This window comes from Anomalospiza imberbis, chromosome 25 (assembly GCF_031753505.1).
Source record: "Anomalospiza imberbis isolate Cuckoo-Finch-1a 21T00152 chromosome 25, ASM3175350v1, whole genome shotgun sequence".
Taxonomy (NCBI): Eukaryota; Metazoa; Chordata; class Aves; order Passeriformes; family Viduidae; genus Anomalospiza; species Anomalospiza imberbis.
The window spans coordinates 3243841-3264196 of NC_089705.1; the positions used below are offsets into that span (position 1 = coordinate 3243841).

The following is a 20356-nucleotide window of genomic DNA, read 5'->3' on the forward strand; positions in this document are numbered from 1 at the left end:
GAAATATTTGTGAAAATATTGATGTAACTGTTTCTCTTGTAATGCTCCAGCGCTCTATTCCGGTGTGAGGAGCAGAGTGGGATGGCTCTAGAGAGCTTTGTGTTTGTTCTGGAAACCTACCTCAGCCACGTCCTCCGGTGCATTTTCACTTATTGCTAGAGCTAGAAAGAAAACGTATCAGACACATCAGGACATGTCCGGGACAGTTCACACAGCGCAGCAGGGCGGTCACCATGGGGCTGAAAATCCCAGCACAAACCAGTTTCCAGCCCTAGAGAACAGAAGCAGCACCCACGGGCAGCCTGTGGGATCCTTCCCTGGGGATTCCAGGCAGGGTGGATCCCAGCTCCTCCCTTACACCCGCTGGGGTTTATTATCTGAGGGGGAAGGGGTCCCTCAGCCCAGCACCCCCGGCCCCGCAGCGCACCGAAGAACTCCAGCCAGTTCATCTCGCGGATCTCCGGCGGCAGCCGCAGGACGGCCATATCACACATGTGCTCCACTTCCTGCACCATCCGCTCCCCGTCCGCCTCGATCCGCTTCAGCCGCCGCTCCACTGCGGGGAGACGCAGCGTTAGCCCTGCCCGCGGGCCGGGGCCTCTCTCCTTCCCGCTCCCCTCCTTCCCCCTGTCCTACCTTCTCTGTCGAAGTCTTGGAGGAACGCCTCCATTTTCCGGCGGCGGGTAGTGGAGCTGCCCTTTTTCCTGGCGGGGGCCATTGCGGGCTCTCTCTGCGGCGGGCTCTCCGCGGGCCGGGCTGGCTTCCAGGGCGGGCGGGCTGAGGGATCCCCTTCAAACCCAACCGCCGCCCGGCTCGCCAATGGCGGCGCGGCGCGGCCCGGTGACGCGCCGGGAGCGGCGCCGCCCGGTGACGCTCACGGTGACGATGGCGGCGATGGCGGCGCCCGTGGCCGCGCTCCGGGCCTGGTTGGAGGCGGCGGCGCGGGCCGAGGCGGCGGCGCGGGCGGCTCTGGCAGCCGCGGCCCCGCTGCTGGGCGCGCTGGCCGCGCTGGCGGCGCAGATGCGGGCGTTGCGGCGGCTGCCGTGGGACGCCGCGCCGCTCGGCGCCTTCCCGGATCTGCGGGCGCGGCTGTGGCAGAAACAGCGCGGCGCGGCCGAGGCGCTGCTGGAGCAGCTCGGCGAGCGGCGGTGAGGAGGCGGCCGGGGCCGGGCGGGCAGGGGGCGAGGGCCCGGCTGACCCCGCTGTGCCGGCAGGGAGGAGCTCCGGGCCGTGCGGGACGCCGTGGGCGCCGCCAGCAGCGCTGCGCTGCGGCTCCTGGAGGAACGGGGCCCGGCCGAGCTGGGGCTGGCGGCGGTTCTGCGGCGTGGTCCGCGCTGCCCCTCGCTGGCCGACGTGTTGGAGGGGCTGCAGGACGTGGAACGCTACTACCGGCACCTGTATCCTGCTGGGGGTGTCAGGGCAGCGCTGGGGGTGTCAGGGCAGCGCTGGGGGGGCTGTTTTGTCCTTGTTGTCCTTACCAGGCGCGAAGGTACTTGGAGAGCAAACTGCTCCTGCAGCGCCTCAGCTTGGACAGCCTGGCGGACGTGGAAGCCCTCCCGCAGTCCTGGGAGAGGATTTTGGAGCGCTACAAAGAGGACGACGTCGTTCAAGGTAGTTTTGTGTACAGAGAGCCGAGGGGTGTTTCCCAGGGCTCCGTGCTGATGTCCCCTGAGGACAGGCCTGGCCATGCTGGCTCTGCTGGTCTCAGCAGCAGTGGGTGACCCTGCTCAGTCGATCTTTGTGACCTGCTCTGAGATCTTGGACAGCTTCAGGTGAAAGTACTCACCATCGCAGCTGGGCACAGCTGGAAACAGCATCCTCCCTCACAGTGTGGCAAGGGCTCACTGCTCAGTCAGTTTTACCCACACTTTTTTTTTTATTGCCTTTAGTAACAAGTTTTTGGGAGTACAGAATACAGGGCTGTTGCTTCCAGCTGACAGGGTTGTTGTTTTCTCTCTGTCTCAGGTACACTCCTGAAGGTCTCACTGTTCCTGGAGAACCATCACGAGGTGAGCTGCTCACCTGGCTCCTGACAGGGCAGCACGGACTGGCACTGACCAGCTTCTGGCATGTTCTGCGATGCTGCAAAGGGGATGAAGAGCTGAGGGAGCTCTCCTGGTACTTTTTGGAAGCTGAATGAGTTGAGTCTTGCCCTCAGCATGAAATGCTCGAACTGTACCATTTTCAAGTGGAAATGGCCATGGTCTCTGAAGAAGAGGCTGAGCTGAAAAAGCTGTGAGGATAGAAGGGAGTCACCTCCAGCTGTGGAACTTGTCCTTTCCCTCTTCTGACATGCATGTCTTGTGTCATGGTAAAAATGTTGATACTTACTTACATGAGGTGCTGCAGATGTGTGAGTGTAATAGAGTCCTTCAGGCTGGTGCCATGGAAGATACTTGGCCTCTGTCCTTACAAATAAAGAAAACATGTCAGATTAGGGTTTAGAAACAGTGTTCACCTCATGTCTTTGAGCAGTGTGTTTGCATTCATCCCACCTGGGCATGGAGGAGGAAGGAAGCAAATCTGGCTTGAAAATGCAATTATGGAGGTGCACGATGCCGAGTTCTGACACGGGCGCTTTTCAAGGGTACTGCTCTGTTACCACTGAAATCAGTCTTAAAATATCACTGTCTGGTAGCCACTGCTGACAGCTCAGGGACACCTTTTGTTGGCCATGGCACTGATCCTCTGAACGTTCCCGGGAAGCAGTGGGATGTTTGTCTCTCTGTTATGTATTTGGTAAGGAGCTGCAGCTTCTCAGAGAGCCAGTAAAGAATTGCACGGGTCACGTTGTGGGTGTGTTTGTGCTCGTGTTTCTGTGTCCCCGACCCGGGACATCCCCGTGGCCACCTGAGGGCACTGCGTGACCCGTGAACACTGTAGGGGAGCAGATCAGAGTGCTGGGGGGTGCCAGGGGTGGGAAAGTGCTGGCTCAGTGCTAGGGCTGCCAGTGCTCCCATCAGGGATGGGGATCATGAGTTCTAGCTGCAGTTATTCACACGCAGAATTTGTAATTGCAAAGAAAACCCTGCCCAGGTGGGTTCTGCTCCTGGCAGGGCTCGGTGGCCTGGTGGAGGCTCACGTGGCTGTACAGCCTTGTGCTCCTTACACAGGATTTGGAGCATGGCTGATGGCTCAGGGTGAATCAGGGGTGTCATCCTTGCAAACCAGTAGGTCACGGTGAGCTTGGATGCAGAATTGTCTTTGCATGTGTGCATGCTGTACAACCCTTCAACACCCTCTTCTGTCAGCCTCTCTTCAGGACAGCTGCCCAATGAACAAATGGGTTTAAATTCTGGAAGATGTTCAGCACAGTTCAGTGGTGGCCCTTCTGCTTCTCCCAGATGTTTGGCTCCTGATGTCTGTCTTTGTGCTAACAACAGCCCTGCTAAAAGTGCTGAGGGAGCTTTCTGCATTGCAAGTGGCCATGCCCTGACTCTGACTGACTGAAATGGGGTGAAGGAGGTGCTCATTGAAGTTTTGGTGTGATTAATTACTCTGTGCTGTTCCTGGCTGATGGGCCGTGTCATCAGTTGCATTTGTCAGCAGCGTTCTGCGGGGTGCAAGTGAGTCTGCATCAGAGCTCTCTAATTGGGATCAGCTGTGGGCTTGTTCCACTGCAGATCTGCATCTTCTGTCAGGATGGCTGCCAGAGACCCCATTGCTAAGGAGGACACAGTTCCTCGTGTGTGCAGCCCTCCCTTCAGCTGGCATTTGCCCCGGAGTCACCGGGGGTTCGGGGGCTCCCCCATGAACAGAGCCAGGGTGGGCATTCAGCCTTTCAGTGTCACACGTGTCAGCAGGCAGGTGGAAAGGCCACTCCTGCTCCTCCTTGCTTGCCAGCCTGCAGGGCTGAGTCAGACCCCTGCTCACAGCACAGGGATGTCTCTGGGTGCCAGATTTCGGCACCTTCCTGAGTACTGGGGCAGGAGGGAGGTGAGTGAGAGCAGCAGCTGCTGCTCCAGCTGCCTGGGGAACCAAATGCGGGCTCAGGGTGATGCCTTTTCCTTGGTCCTAAAATTAAGAGCCAGACACAGTTAACGGATAAAGGGTTTTATCTTGGTATTTAATTAGGATCCTTATGGTGCAGCACTTCATCAAGGTGGAGTGTGCTGAAATGTACACCCAAGAGATTGTGTCTACAATTTTATAGATTTTGCAAATTAGTATATCTAATAAATATGCTTCAATGAGATGCTTGAATAAAGTGTGACATTTTCTCATCTTAAAGTATTCCCTCATGGATGGGCTTAATCTTAGTTTATAGGATGTATTTTAGATGGGACCTTGGTTTTTCAAGATAGCATAGGGCTTTCCATCTTTCATCTACAAGGCCTTTAGGATGTTTGGTTTTCTGGCTTAGCAGAATACCAGGAATATATTAAGTTATCAGACTTAAGGAATTAAAAGTATGTATTCTAAGAGCACTGAGAATACATAAAAGATCTATAAAAGGTATATAAAATATATATAAAAGAAAAGGCAAACACATTCAACATGGCATCAAGGGGCTCCAGCCTGTGCCGTGTCTTAGTGAGGCTATGGGTAAGGCAGCACTAAGGGCTCTGAGACCAACTGGTAAAATATATGTAACCATAAAAATAAATCCAAGTACCTTTATTTTTCTAGGAGAGCTCTTAAAGTATTCTTGCACGGAGATCTCTCTTTGAGGAATGCAATAAAATGCAGTTAGCAGCTGGAGCTGCCTTGTTAAAGGAAAAGTGTCAGGAAACACAAAGCTCACACTTTGATTTTCAGCTTTAACTCCTGCTAACTCTATTGGAAAACAGTTATTCTTCACTTACAGGAAAAGCACAAACTAAATTCAGTTACTAAATTCAAATGCCCACAAACATTTATAAGGAGCACCTGACTGGTGTGTGGTTGTTTTGTTTCCTCCCATAGGGGTGAGCACTGGCTTCTGGTGCAGCAGGGCCTTTGCAGTTCTGCTTAGAAATGGGGACCTGCTCTTGCTAACACCAGACTTCCAAAACAAACACAAAAGCTTTGCTTCAGCGTAGGCTCACGGATTTGAAACAGATTTCAAAACTAAGTGTATTACAAAAGTCCACAGTTATGAAAAGACAGAGGATTTGGCACCTGAAGTGTAAAGCGCCTCGGAGGCAGAAATATGCGATTAAAAGCTTTGTGATTAATTTAATAAACCAACTATGGGTTTCACAAGTCCCTATGGTTTTTGAGCTTATTCTTTGAGACTTTCATCTTGGCCTGAAGCAGAACTCTTTTGTGACTTTGCTGAGGGGCTGCCTGAGTACTTATTTGCTCTGAAATACAGAAACATTCTCCACTACCTGTTAGCTGGCTTTTTTGCTGTTCCCCAGTCCTGGCTCAGTGTTTCTCTAGTGCCTGTGACTTTGTCACAGCTTTTGCCCTGTTGAGCTCCAAGGAGGGGCAGATTCTGCTGATGTGATGGGTGTGCAGTGAGTGGGGACACATCTGGCCTGCAGCAGTGATGAGCTTTCCCACGTGGGACATGCTCAGCACACAGCCTTGTCTGCCCTTGCAAGAGCAGGCACGAGCAGTTGCCTGGTGAGCTCTTTGCCAACGTGGTCTGGCCCCAACCCCTGCCCCCCCAGACCCTCTAGGGCTGCCTGTGCTGCATGTGGAGAGAGCCTGTTTGCATTGCCCGTCCTGCAGAGGTTTTATTTCAATCCTCCCTTCCTGCTTTTCCCCCCAGCCCTTTCCCTCCTCCTCCCTCCTGCTGTGGACACAGATCTGTAGTAGGTGTCTCCTGAACTTGCCTAAGCTCCCTGTCCCAAGCATCTTCCTGACTAATTCTTTCCAGATGTCTGGGAACTCTTATGTTTAGCAGTTTTGCTCAAGTTCTTCATTCATTTTCTGACTGAGCTAACCTGTTTCCTAGTATTATTTGAAAATTCAGACTAATCATGGCTTCCCAAGAGCTGCTTCTGCCTCGCAGTGGAATGTTTTAGGTATCACTGCAGCCTTCCACCCCTGAACTAGAGCACAACAGATATCCATAAATAGCACAGAAGTTTATTGTCCATAGCTGACAGCTCCAGGGCTGTCTATAGAGTCTTGAAAACACTCCATGCTACATTTATACCCAGCCAAGTGTCAGGTTGTTGGCTTGGACTTTCCCAGCTTGCAGAAATTAGGAGATCTCCCCAGTGTTCCTCTGAGTGGGACCAGCAGTAGAAAGTAAATGGTTCTGCCCATCCTCTCATCTAGTTTCCTGTTTAACTTTGTTTTTAGGGAGATGACTGCTCCTTCCAAAGGGATTTGACTCCCTTTGGGGAGATGTCTGGGCAGGGCACGTGGTCAGTGGCTCCTGCTGCTCATGCTGTCCAGGTGAGCCATGTCCTGTCCTGGCTGTTGGTAATGTGCAGCTGCTGCAGCTGCTGCAGCCTCAGGCCATGCTAAAGGCTGCATTGGCGCAGCTCTGGGGACACTGGCTGTCTGTCACCCCAGAGCCAAATGACACTGAATGTAGGATTGAAGCAATGCCTGAGCCACTCTGGCTCTCCAGCACAGGCTCTGGCTTGCCTGGAAGTCACATCTTGTGGCTTCCCAGATGTGTCCAGTGGTTTTCATCCTTCCCCTGCACTCCGTGTGCAGTGAGGCTTGCAGCAGGTTTTGGCTGTTGGAAAGAAGCTTTGGGCTGTTCAGTGAAACTGATGCCTTGTGAAGGCTGACCTAGAAGAGAGAGCAGGTGGAGTTAAAGAATAAAGTGGGGATTTATTAAAATAAACCTTGGGCAGCACAAGAGCCCAGCCAGGGCTACACCCAAGATGAACCAAAATGGTCCCAAAATGCACGACCACTCACGGGGTCTCTCACTTTTATAAGTTCTGCTCCATTTGCACATTGGAGTTAATTGCCCAATTACAGCTTTAGGTTATGAAGTCCTGTCTTTCTTGTTTTTCTCTCTTCAGTCCACGTTGTTTCTGTTCTTGGCCCTGAGATTTGGATCATTTGTCCTTGGTCCCCAGCTGGAGAAGGAATTGTTTTGTCTCCCTATTCTGTGCAGAGAGCTCACCATCCCCTAATGTGAAGCTCAGACCTACACACCAAAGCAGCACAGAATCTGAAAAACATAAAAGCTAAAACCTGAGGTGTCAGAATGTGGGAAATTCCTGTCTTTTTTCTTGACTTTTAATTTGCTTTAGGATTTACCTTGCACGGTACGTGGTGATTGCAAAATGCCTGTGGTGGGAGAAAGACTTGACCTTCCCTGGGTTCAGATTCTTGTTATGGACTGGTTCTGTGCTGTTGGCACCCTGGGGTCCAGGAGTGGGGATGTGCTGGAAGGACGGACCTGCCTTGTTACCCTGTACTTCCACCACCTCCCCAGGTAACTGTGCCTCCCCACACATCAGAACATAGAGAAATGTTAAGCATCTATTTAATTTCCCAACAAAGCACCCTTAGATTCAGTTCCCCTCTGTCCCCCAGCATACCACAGCTGCCTCTTCACTGGGGCTGACACGGGATGGCTCCCTGTTCTCCTTGGTCCTTCTCTCCACAGCCCAGACAGTCTCTAGGCTGCCTGGGGAAGGCAGAATGAAGAACACCAAGCCAGTAAGTCTCCTAACCATTCTGCTATGTGAGGAATGAATCCAAGAGCCTTTGCACACTATTAATCTTTTCCAGTTCCTAAGAAAGCAAATGATCTCCTCCCGCTCCCATAAATTCAACCTCTCTCTCCAACTTCTCCCCTGGTGTTTGAACTGTTCGCCAAGAGCTTTATTAAAACCTACAAGATGCAGTTTTGTTCCTCACTGAATCCTAAACAACTGTGCTAGATGGAGAAGAAACATTTGGTGCTGTCAGCTTTAGAGCATTTTTGTGTGTAGTCCATGGCCACTTGTCAGCCAGGGACCAGCCTCAGCCCCACATTGAGCCCAGCAGGACCTTTGCTCTGCTCCCCTGAGGCTGGGAGATGAATTCAAGCTGGCCAAACCTCATGGCCTCATGTCCAAAAGCACCTGGCAATGATCCATGTGGGGGGCAGCAGAAGGGATGTTCCCCTGCATGCAGCGTGGTCCTGTGGCACCTTGCCCTCCTGTGCCAATACCTGCAGCTTGCCAGTGGCCCTGGGGACAAGCTGTGCCGGGCAGCTGCCACGCCCTGGCAGCTTTCCTGCCACCTCCTCTCCTGCTCTGAGTGGAGAGGCTTCTGCTACAAACCCTCTGCCAGTCCCCTTGGCACGACCCAGCCAGTGCCACCGCTGGGGGTTGGGGCAGCAGGTGATGCTCCCCAGGTGCTGGTGTGAGCAGAGAAGCTGCAGCTGGTGCTGGCAGCTGTGGGTGTGCTGGGACAGCCAGGGTGAGGGTGGCAGGTCCTGTGGGGGCAGCAAAGGTGAGGTGCACACCAGAGTCCTGCCAGCTGCTGTGTATCACCACTGGTCCTTGGCACATCATACAGTGTGTCACAGCCTTCTCCCTTTCGTTTCCTAACATTCCCTCAGTCTGAAACTCAACAACCAGTGCTGAGAGAAAACATTCACAGACGAAGCCAAAGCAGAAGTGAGCAAAGCTGTTCCTTTGGCTGGATTCCTCCAGCTCCTTGTGTACCACTACGTGGTTTGAGCAGGAGCCACCTTCGCCTGCCCTGTGCACCTGAGCCATGGGAAGGGGACAGCAATCTTCAGCTGCTGTGGGGGAGAGCTCTTGTTGTGGCTTTGCCCAGGACAGCTCCCTTTCCTGCTACAGTTGTGGTACCTCTGCCCAAACCCCAGGGAAGGGGGTGAGAGCAGGTTGTGTGAGAGAGAAGACAAAGCTATGGAACATGGCTTGCACAAGGAGTGTTTTTAAACTTCATAAATCTACTTGTGAGTCAGATGGCGGGAGCAGGAGAGGGGAGAAGTGAGGGATGAGAGAGCCAGTACAGATGTGCCCAGAGGAGAAGCAGCCTGAAGCAGCTCTGGGACCAAGAAGCCTGCAGCTGCTCTGCTGGAAGCAGGGGCTGGGGCACCTGAGGCAGTGACAGAAAGTTCTGCTCATGAGGAATCTGAACAGGAGCCCCTGTGCAAGCCCCACTGGGGAGCCCAGAGCTCCCGGGGGCTGAGCCCTGGCACAGCAGGGTTTGGGCAGTGCTGCCCATCCTGGGCTGCATCACACCTGGCAGCTGGGGTGCCACACCCCCCTGCCTGCCTGTGGGAAGACAGGGAACCAGGCGCGTGGAAAAGCCCCAGAGGTGAATAATCCAGCCCAGCTTTCGCTGGACATGGCTCCCCCAGCTCTGAAAGGCTTTTTGGTCGGGTTTAATGAGATTAGTCTGTAAACTCTGGAGATGTCAGCCTGCTGGCAGCTCCCTGTTCAGTAGTTCCTCGTGTGCCAGGGAATGATGTTCATTCCATTGGCCTTGACTCTGCTGGATCAGGCTGTTGCTCTGCTTCTCAATTAGCCGCATCTGTGTGGCAGTAATGAGCTGGAGGTCACACAGCCCGGAGAGGGGTGCCGAAAAGTTCACTTGTGTGGAAGGGAGCTCTCCGTGCCCCCACCCAGTGGATGCTGGGGCTCTGCACCCAACCTGACCCCTGTTCTCCCCGGGAGCCCCACTGGGGTCCAGCCCCCGCTTATCGCTGCCATGGTGATGCTGCACAGCTTGCTCTGTGCTGGAGAGGCTGTGCTTGTGAAAGCTCCAGTCTGGGTCTCTGCTGACATTATTGAAGCTACTGCTAATAAAACATGTCACTACAGGGGCCAGGGCCACATCCGATCCTGCAAAGGGAAAGCAAAAATCCAAACAAAACCCAAAACCTCCAAAGAGATCTAACCAAGCATGTGCTGACGGTAGGGATGGATTTCCTGGGATGCAGACCCCACTCCTACCACCCTGCCAGGATGAGAGGCACCTCCTGGCCCTGCTGGGCTGGCCCTGCAGCAGGGACAAGTGGCACACGGGAGTCCCAGCTTCCCAGTGCCACATCCTTGTGCATGTGCTGAACCCTCCCCGTGCAGGGAACTACAAATAAATGCTGTTGATGCCTCTGCCCTCCCGTCAGGGATTAGGACATGCTGGAGCAATTTGCATGGGTAAATGAAACTTGGAAGAAATGGCAAAGCTGAGGGAATATGATATTATTTATTATTGCCAGTTGCAAGGGAACAGCAGCAGCCTCCAAACTTGTATAACTCTGGAACATGACTATTATTAGAACGCAAAGTTAGCAAGCAATTAGCTAATTGCAATTCACATTGTCTGTTGGCAATTATAAGGAGAACAGTTATAAACCCCAACAGATGGAACTCAAATGGGTCAGTCTCTCTTTTTCTGTTTTATTTTTTCCGTCCCCAAAAGGCATTTGCTATGAGCTAAACTCAGGTTCTCACTAGGGCTCATGAAAGCATCCAGCCTGTGAGTCAGTGTGCACCGAGGTCCCTGCAGGCCACAGTCCCGCACCCCAGCCCTGCACATGGAGCTTGTCCTGTCCAGACCTTCCCAAATGACCCAGTTTTGAGGCCAGAGAGTTCAGCTAAAAGCGCTGTGGTTTCTGTAATTTACTGTCTGTGGGGGTGTTGTTTTAGTGGCCGTGGAAAAGAGGGGAGCAGAGAAATCCAGCTGCAATATGTCTTTGTTCCCATCCAGGTCTTCACAGCTGTGCAGCTTCAGGTAATACCTTCCCTGCCCTCTCCAGCAGTGACACAAACTGATGGTGCCTCCCTGAGCATGATTTCTAAATCTTTTGAGGTTATTTGAGGGATTTCATTCCCTTCTGAGGCTGAGTCAGAACAGGAATCTCTGAAAAGATGAGCAGGCAACAAAGCAGAGCTCTGCTTCCCCTCTCCTGTCACAAGAGATACCAGCAGAACAGCTCCCACAGGGCAGAGATTATCTCATTGCTTTTGTTCGAAATGCCTGGGTGATGCAGCACCAGGGCATGACAGAAGGGTAGAACATGAGCCCTGGGCTCGAGGGATCGCTCAGTGCGTGGTTTACATCTGCTTGAACCAAACACAGCTGCTCCTACCTGTGACACTCTGCTATCCTCTGGGTGGGTTTTATGTTCTCAGTGTCCAAGGGGTGCTGTGACAGGGGGCTGCTGAGGGTGATGCCTCAGGTTTTAGCTTTTATATTTTTCATATTCTGTGCTGCTTTGGTGTATGGGTCTGAACTTCGTATTAGGGGATGGTGAGCTCTTTGCACAGAGCAGGGAGACAAAACAATTCCTTCTCCAGCTGGGGACCAAGGACAAATGATCCAAATCTCAGGCCCAAGAGCAGAAACAACGTGGACTGAAGAGAGAAAAACAAGAAGGATGGGACTTCATAACCTAAAGCTGTAATGTGACAACTCCAATGTGCAAATGGAGCAGAACTTATAAAAATGAGAGACCCTGTGATCAGTTGTCCATTTTCTGTGACCATTTTGGTTCATCTCGGGTGCAGCCCTGGCTGGGCTCTTGTGCTGCCCAAGGTGGATCCATTGAGGATTCCTTTTAATAAATCAGTACTTTATTCTTTAGCTCTGTCTGCTCTTGTTCTAGGTCAGCCTTCTCAAGGCATCAAGGGGGTGAGAAATAATCATCTACCTGTCAAGCATTTCTCTGCTGAAGCATGCCAGGGTCCAAGCTGTGCACACAGATCAGTGTGTTTGACACCAGAGGCATACCATTGGGGCACACATGATAGCCCCAATACCCCAAGTGTTGCAGCCTGGCACGTGCCAGCCTGTCCCTCAGGTTTACAGCACATGCAGGAGTGAGGCAGCAAGGCTGCTCTGACATGTGGAAACTCATCCTGAATTTCAGATTCATGGAAACAACCTTCATTTCAGATTCATGTAAACTCAACCTGCATTTCAGGTACCTTTTTAGAGGGACCAGTCCAGGCAGATTTAGCCTTAAAAGGTAATATCACCAAAGGAATTCTGATGAAATATTTCACTAAAGAACCTCATATCTGCATTCAGATGCTTTCTGGCCACGGAAGGAGCTTTGCCTTTTATCCTTTCTGAATGCTGGTGATGCCAGTGACTGTGGCAAAAGAACATCCTTGTTTTGGGTTAGGCTGGTACAGACACAGAGACAGCTGAGTGATCTGAAACAGATTAGGCCCGGCAATATGAATTTCATAAATAGCAATACAAACCCACTGCACACCTTTGGCTGATATTAAGCAGGGGATGGGGTTGGAATTTGTCTCAGAGCAAAGGCATTATAATGAAATGGAAACATCAGGTTTTACTTAGAACTCCCAGGATTCCCATAGGAGTCAGTTTATGTAGTGCCCATTTATTAAAGACAAATGCTATCATTTGGAGCATATCTCATGGAGAGCAGGGGACTGGCTGATGCAGGGGAGCAGTAACTGGAGATGGAGCTTTGCATTTACAAGCCGTTGTTTTCAACAGGCTCTGCATGTACTGCCAGGTGTGATGAAAGCTGCCAGGTGCCCCAATGTCTGCCAGGAGCCCTGGCCCTGGCCTCCCACCGTGCACAGCCCCATGAGGCACCGAGGGTCGTGACCCAGGTGAAACATGCTGGACTTCAACGAGTATTTAACAGCAGACAGAAAGATAATCTGGTTATCAGGAGTCAGGCAATCATGGGCTGAAATAAGCAGGTATGGATGGGGGGGCCCAGCTCTGGCTCCAGGTGCTGAGTCCTGCTCTCTGCTCCAGGAATCCCTTGAAATGAGAGCCAGCTCCTGCAGAGCATCTGCTGGTGATGCCTCAGGTTTTAACTTTTGTGTTTTTCGCATTCTGTGCTGCTTTAGTGTGCACTTCTGAGCTTCACATTATGGGATGGTGAGCTCTCTTCACAGATCAGGGAAACAAAACAATTCCTTCTCCAGCTGGGGATCAAGGACAAATGATCCAAATCTCAGGCCCAAGAGCACAAACAATGTGGACTGAGGAGAGAAAAACAAGCAGGATGGGACTGCATGGGCTACAGCTGGAATGGGACAATGAACTCCAATGTGCAAATGGACCAGAACTTATAAAAATGAGAGACCCTGTGACCAGGTGTCCATTTTGGGACCATTTTGGTTCATCTTGGGTGCAGCCCTGGCTGGGCTCTTGTGCTGCCCAAGGTGGATCCCTTGAGGTTTCCTTTTAATAAATCCCTACTTCATTCTTTAGCTCTGTCTGCTCTCTGTTCTAGGTCAGCCTTCCCAAGGCATCAGTGGGGCTGGAGGAGACCTTGGCCAAGGAGCAGCAGGGACAAGGATGCTCACCTGTGCCCCAGGACTCATGGCAGCCTGCACATGTCACCTCCTCACAGCTCCTGAGGCTCTGGTGTCTCTGATTTGGGGTCCTCACTCAAAAAGCTTCAGAGGGGTGTGCCTTTTGGAGGGAGACTCTGCCTGGCTTAGCTTGTTCCTTTTGAGTCCTGCTGGGGTCTGCACGGGCTGGGCACCACCTGATGTTCCTTTCCTTTTGTGAGGGAGTGGTTCTGAACTCAAGGGCAAATGCTGCACAGGCACAACTGCTGTTATAGCTACATCTACAGGCACCTTTGGTTCAGCTATTCACCTGGAAAGAAACTGTCCCCAGTCAATTAATTGAAACTGTGTATGTTGACCTTCTGAAAATGTTCTGGATAGGTCCTGGCATCCTGACAAAGATTGCCGTTTATTCTTTTGAGATCAGAAGTCCAGGACAGGCCTGTCCTTCCTGGGCAGTAGCAGGTAAAACAACATGCTTTGGGAAGTACAAATTTTACTCTTTGCATGTAGGAGAACTTTCTGCCTCAATGCAGGATAGCATCTGCAGCCAGGAGTTTGAATAAATTCCATATTTATACTCCATGCAGGTTTTAGTACATCAGACAAAGCATTCCTATGGGACAGAACTGTAAGTCCTGCATGTGATCCTGTTTCCCCTCCCATGTGATCATCAGGGATCTGACATCTAATGCCACTGCTCCCTTTTCTTACAGAGCTTCCAGAGGTCAGCAGGTCAGTTCATGGAGTCCTACAAGAAGCCATGGATTCCTTTTGGGTAGAAAGCAGCTCTGGAGCAAGAGGTGTTTGGGATCTCTGCCCATTCCTCATGCTGGGTACTGGGGGGAGAGGCAGATCCCCCTGCAGTGTGCCAGGGAGGAAGGGTGGACTGGAATTTAGGGAAGAATATTGACATTGCTGTGATCCACCCAGTGAGCACTGCAGGCATTGGGGAGCCTTCTGTCACGATACAGGCACAGAAAAATGTGCTAGGCTTAAGAGCCATCACTTGGCATCAAACCTTGTCCCACAAAACTGCCTGCTCCAGGTGGCTTGACCCTGGGAATGCAGCTGAGGGAAGATGTCCATCTGTTCTGAGCCTGCCTGGCCCCTGCACAGCGTGGAATAACCCCCCAAAAGGCAAATGGTATCAGACAAGGGATCTCCTGACTGCCTTATCCTGCCAGCTCCACATCTGGGAGGAGAGCAGGAGGGCAGAGAAGTGCATTGCCTGCCTGCCTGCACCGTGCAGACAGGCTGGTGACAGCTCAGCAAAGTAAATGATGCATAATCAGCCCCAAATAAAGTGTGAGGAACGTTCTTGGGATCAGCAAATCCATTCTGACAAGAAGAAGCAAAGGAATGAAATCCCTTTTCCCAAACAGATTGCTAAGTCATGGAATAAATGTAATCTAGTCCCTCTGAAAAATGGCTACTGAAGACTTCTGGTGGGAGTCTCCCTGCTCTGCTCCATGGGGACACTGCACCAGGGAACAGGGGCAAGGAGACCTGGGCAGGAGGAGGCTTGGCAGTGGGGCCACATTCTCCTCCTCAAAATGCTCAGTTTTGTCCACTCACATTTACAGCCAAGTCTGTCCCATTTGCTCACATTCCCCCATCAGCCATTTATCATCTGCAAGGGGTGGCTGGAGCCAAATGTTCCCCTGACCTTCCAGAGCCCCGTGAGCCTTCCTGCTCTGCTTAAGTGGGAGACTTAAGATAAGCCCAGAGTAGTCTCAGATAAACACAGTGAGCTGATGGGTTACAGGCTGTGTTGGCCAGCTGGAGAGAAGGGGATTCTCTTCCCAATTCTCTTGGTGCTGTAGAGTTTCTTGTCCTCACAGGATGACAGGCAGGCCAGAGCCCTCTGGAGCACTTCACAGCAGGACGAGCAGAGGCCACATCAAAGGCAAAGGGCCCCAGAGCCGTGTGCTGGGTGACTTTATGATGCTTGTATCCCCATTAGTCTGTTTAGCCCAGAAATGAGTTTTGCACCTTTAGGACTCATTCAGAGAGCGAAGAGGGGGAAGAAGAAGTGCACAGTTTGTTTCCAGAAACTGCACTCACTCCTCCACGTTCCTGCTCCTGGACTGTGTTGTCTGCAGCACAGACAAAGCTCTCCTTTGCTTTTGGTTAGTTTTAGCTCGCTGAGGCAGAGAATTTCCCTGGACTGTGGTTTTTCTTTTTCTATGGACCTATTTAAACCTGCTCTGGACTCAACACCCAGAAGAACTCCAGCAGCTCCACCTGTGGCCCACTGAGCCAGGTCCGTGGAATTTCCAGCGCCAGAGAGACTGATAAGAGACTGATAAGAGACTGATAAGAGACTGATAAGGGACTGATAGACTGAGTGAGCTGAGCCACAGCCCATGAATGGGACTTTCTGAGTTTGTCATCTCTTTTGGAGCAGCAAGAATTTTCATTGTTTAATATTGTTCATCTTTTGTGCTGGTGAATGCTTTGTCTGTTAAATAAACAAAATTTTCCACTTTTCTCCAAGAAAATCTTTTTTCCTGAATCAGTTAGGCGAGGGGCTGCTTGGATTGGTTTTCTAGAGGAAACCTCTTAGAGGGTTTTCTCCCAAAATTGCCCTGAACCAAGACAAGCAGCCACGGTGCAGCAGCAGTGCTGGGAAGAGCTGTGGGCTCCAGGGCTGCTCCTGGGAGCAAGGACAGCTCCATGCTCCATGCAAAGTGTCATCTGATCCAGCTTTGCACTGGTAATTTTCCATGGGTTTCTATGCCCACTCCCTCTGCTGAGCCACCTCCAGGCAGGTACAGATTTTCCAGGGAAAATGAGGGGTTTTTTTGTCTCTGTGCCCACGCTGGAAGGTGTTGAGGCTGTTCCTGTGGAGGCTGCAGGGAATGGTCCTCCCTGGACTTCATTGGGACTGTGAGTCTTTAAGCAGTTGTTTTTTGGTCTTTGTTGCCCTTTCACTTGAGCAGGGGCCAAAAAGGTGGGCTGCAGATTGCAGGTGTGTTTCTGGTACCTCTTTCTGTCTGGGAGCTGCTGTTCCTGGCCTTTGTGGGCCGCAGTGAGGTTCTCTCACCATCCCCAGGCCTTGGGAACCTCGGTCCCCCCAGGCTCTGCAGGTTGACCAGGCAGTTGTCCCAGGACACGGGGCTGCACTGACAGCACGAGATGCAGCCTTGGAGCACAGGAGGCTGCCAGGACACCTCATCAGATGGAGATTGCCTCTTTGTTCCTCTGAAAACCACAAAAATAAAAAGTTTCTCTCGTCACAGTTCACTGATGCCCAGACAAAGATGATGTGAAATCTGTGGGAAGACTTATTTTATTACAATATAGGAATGCACAGAACCAGATGTTTAAGCTTAGCTGTGGCTCCTCCATGTCCTGCTGTCCCTGCCCAGGGAGCTGCTCGCAGGGTGATGTACAGCACTCTGAAGGTGCTCGCTGCTGTGCAGGTCTCCAGGAGCTGCTTGGAGCCGGGGCCACGGCCACAGCAGGTCCCTGCATCCCTCTGTGCCACAGGGCCCGCTGCAGGGGTGGCAATGTGGGCACGGTGGAAGAGCAGGTGCCCCTTGGTGACCCCAGCACGGCTCGAAGGAGCAGCCCCCACTGATATGTTTTCTCTTTGAGCTGGGTCTTATGAGCTCTTAGAGGACTTACTGCACCTGGGATAGCCTAGTTACTTCAAATGGTGTACAATTAGTAGGATGGCTTTTGAGGTAGTGTTGGAAAGAGAAAAGTTTTAATAAAAGGCAAAATAATAACGCTCTTAAAGAGAAAACTCGAGTTAGGGGGTAAGAGGTTCTTGGTCTTGCTAAAAACACTCTACAAAAGCAATTATTTCTTTTGTTCTCTTCTTTTTTTAGTGAATTACTTAGGTGGGACTTTTTGGCTTCTGTCTCATTGGCAGCCCTAGGTTTGAGGTGAAGTCTTAAAGGTCTTATGAGGTGTCTTTTTACCAAATTGAGGCGAGAAACTTCTGGGCTATTTTCCTTTTTAAGGAGACAAAGGATCATTTGGCCACTCTGCCAACAAGGGGCACATTCCTACAGCCCACCCCCTGCCCCTGGCCCCTGCAGGTGCTGCTCTGGGCTCCCAGGTCCTGTTGCCTTTCCGTGCTCTCCAGAGGCCAAACCCTGCTCCTGGCTTCCTGTTTGTCTCTGCTGCTTCTCCGCCGAGTCAAAACGATCCAAGTCCCAGTCAGGGCTGTCCTGGTGGGAGCTGGGAGCCAGCAGATGTTTTGCAAGAGCCTGGGGTAGCCTCCCCAGCCCGGCAGCTCTGCGTCCAGCCCGGCGCTGCGGCAGGGAAGCAAGGCTCACACGCACGTCCAGCCTGGCAGCCTTGTTGGTTCCTCCAGCAGCCAGAATTTCATCTTTTCCACCTCCACGCTGCCAGGAGAGCCCTTATCCACTGCCCTGACACCTCCAGGGTTTATTTCCAGCTGAGCCACGCTGCCTCCATATGTGCTCCTGCTGCTGGCTGCTGGTTATTAAGTCGGTTGGTCCCCCTGCCTCCATTCAGAAGTTGGCAGTCATTAAAAGCTCATTCATCCCGGGAGCCCAGTGGCAATTATAGCCTCGTCCTTCAGGATGGGTTAACTCCTGCTCCCCCAGCAGCCCCAGGGGCAGCAGTCACTCCTGGTTCTGATTAACGTGATGCAGAAAATCCAGCTCCCCACACTGCTCATGGAGACACGGAGAGGGAAAGGGGTAAAACAGTGAAAATTGCCTGGAGGAAGGAGATGTGCTGGGTTATTGGGACCCTGCACAGAGCTGTGGGCACTGCATCCCCTCGCTGGGAAGGGCAGAGTCCTCACAGAGGGGCAGCGAGAGGACGTGGGTGTTTCCCCAGCAGGCCTTGTAAAACCAAACTGTAAAATTGTCAATCTGATCGCCACTCATTGCCTTCCCAGCTGTCAAGGTATTCTTGGCTGTTAGAGGAGGAACTGGCAAATGTTTGTGGAGAATTTCAGGGACCACTCCCCAGGAGGTTTAGGCTGGGAGTAAGGAGTTCGCTGCTCGGAGAAGTGCAAGGCTCACACTGATTCCAGTCCCAGTGACAGGAGGGGCTGCTCCCCTGGACGTGGCCACTGTTTGACAGAAAACTTCAGCAAATCAAATGCTCTGGATTGCCCCGGGTACAAAACTCCCAGAGCACGTGGATTATAATGACCAGGGAAGAGCGAGCCAAGGGTTTGTGGCCCCTGAGCAGACTGTTTGCAAATCCTCCTGCTCCAGAGATTCCCTCCAGGCTGAAAGTCAGAGCTAATGCTAAAAAAATATTTTTTATGCAAGATCAACTCTGAAGTGAACTAGAGAAACATACAAAGGAATCTCAATTGACTATCTGGCTCTGACACTCCTGAAGCTCGTGGCTATTTATCTCTGTCCAAAACTGTGCTTTAAAGACACAACAGGAATCTTCCTTTGGGGAGAGAAAGGAGTGCATGTCTGGCCTTCAAATGTCAAATCGAACACCAAAGATATGGGAAGCACATAAACACCAGAGAACAAACAAGCTCGCTCCATACCTGAGATGAAGCTTGATTTTGGATGCAGAAATGTGTTTATTTTCTTGGAAGGAAGCAGGCTGTGACCTTTCAGCTGTTAAAGATTTTCTCAAGGGAATAATTTTCCTAGCAAACCTTGTTCCTTCTGTAATCCTTTGTAGCAGCTCACCGAGTCACGCTGCCCTTGCTTTAAAAATACGTTTTCAAGGCCCATTAGCAAATTCACAGGTTTTTTTGTTTTTTTTTTTTTTTTTGTACTCCGAGAATTAAAGTGAAAACATAAGACCCAGCAAACTATTTTCGCTTTATATACAGCCTCCCCAGTAAACAAGTGTTGCAAGAGCCTGTGTGCTGCCGGCAGAGCAGAGGGATGGGAAACAGAATGTGGTCACATGTGGTTTTATTCAGTGAGTTATTTATATAATCTGAAGTATAGTAACAATGTCCTTGGGTCCAGAGTCACCCAGCTCTGCAATCCCTGCTGATGGCTTCTCTACATGGACACCCCTGAGCTCCCAGTGCTTCACTTCCACTGCTCCATTCAAGGTCCTGCTTCCTGGGAGTTTGGATCTGCAGGGCTCTTGGACACATTTCCAGAGCTGCATTCCCCCACAGCCCAGCATCCTGCATCCTGGTGCTCACTGGGTGAACCATCCTGCATCCTGGTACCTCATCCTGCATCCTGGTACCTCATCCTGCATCCTGGTGCTCACTGGGTACCTCATCCTGCATCCTGGTGCTCACTGGGTACCTCATCCTGCATCCTGGTGCTCACTGGGTACCTCATCCTGCATCCTGGTGCTCACTGGGTGCATCATCCTGTGTCCTGGTACATCATCCTGCATCCTGGTACCTCATCCTGCATCCTGGTGCTCACTGGGTACCTCATCCTGCATCTTGGTACATCATCCTGTATCCTGGTGCTCACTGGGTGCACCATCCTGCATCCTGGTACATCATCCTGCATCCTGGTGCTCACTGGGTACCTCATCCTGCATCCTGGTACATCATCCTGCATCCTGGTGCTCACTGGGTGCATCATCCTGTGTCCTGGTACATCATCCTGTATCCTGGTGCTCACTGGGTGCATCATCCTGTGTCCTGGTACATCATCCTGTATCCTGGTGCTCACTGGGTGCATCATCCTGCATCCTGGTACCTCATCCTGCATCCTGGTACCTCATCCTGCATCCTGGTGCTCACTGGGTGCATCATCCTGTGTCCTGGTACCTCATTCTGCATCCTGGTGCTCACTGGGTGCATCATCCTGTGTCCTGGTACCTCATCCTGCATCCTGGTGCTCACTGGGTGCATCATCCTGTGTCCTGGTACCTCATCCTGCATCCTGGTACATCATCCTGCATCCTGGTGCTCACTGGGTGCATCATCCTGTGTCCTGGTACCTCATCCTGCATCCTGGTGCTCACTGGGTGCATCATCCTGTGTCCTGGTACCTCATTCTGCATCCTGGTGCTCACTGGGTGCATCATCCTGTGTCCTGGTACCTCATCCTGCATCCTGGTGCTCACTGGGTACCTCATCCTGCATCCTGGTACATCATCCTGCATCCTGGTGCTCACTGGGTGCACCATCCTGTGTCCTGGTACCTCATCCTGCATCCTGGTACATCATCCTGCATCCTGGTGCTCACTGGGTGCACCATCCTGTGTCCTGGTACCTCATTCTGCATCCTGGTGCTCACTGGGTGCATCATCCTGCA

At 51.8% G+C, this 20356-nt stretch overlaps 2 protein-coding genes across 2 annotated transcripts in view; one reads left to right on the forward strand and one right to left on the reverse strand.

Annotated features, from left to right (window-relative positions):
- The window catches only part of CDCA8 (cell division cycle associated 8), a 438802-nt gene that overhangs the window by 3304 nt on the left and 415142 nt on the right, over positions 1–20356 (reverse strand). Inside the window, exons 2-4 of the mRNA XM_068172736.1 lie at positions 637–726; positions 359–556; positions 121–161 (exon numbers count right to left, since the gene is read on the reverse strand). Of these exons, the coding sequence (XP_068028837.1) occupies positions 121–161; positions 359–556; positions 637–718 (321 nt within the window). The 5' untranslated portion in view covers positions 719–726. The remainder of the gene's footprint in view (positions 1–120; positions 162–358; positions 557–636; positions 727–20356) is intronic.
- Positions 885–2448, forward strand: AIRIM (AFG2 interacting ribosome maturation factor). The gene is made up of 4 exons (XM_068172404.1): positions 885–1148; positions 1215–1397; positions 1490–1611; positions 1966–2448. The coding sequence occupies exons 1-4, from the start codon at positions 886–888 to the stop codon at positions 2031–2033; spliced, it is 636 nt and encodes a 211-aa protein (XP_068028505.1). The 5' UTR covers position 885; the 3' UTR covers positions 2034–2448.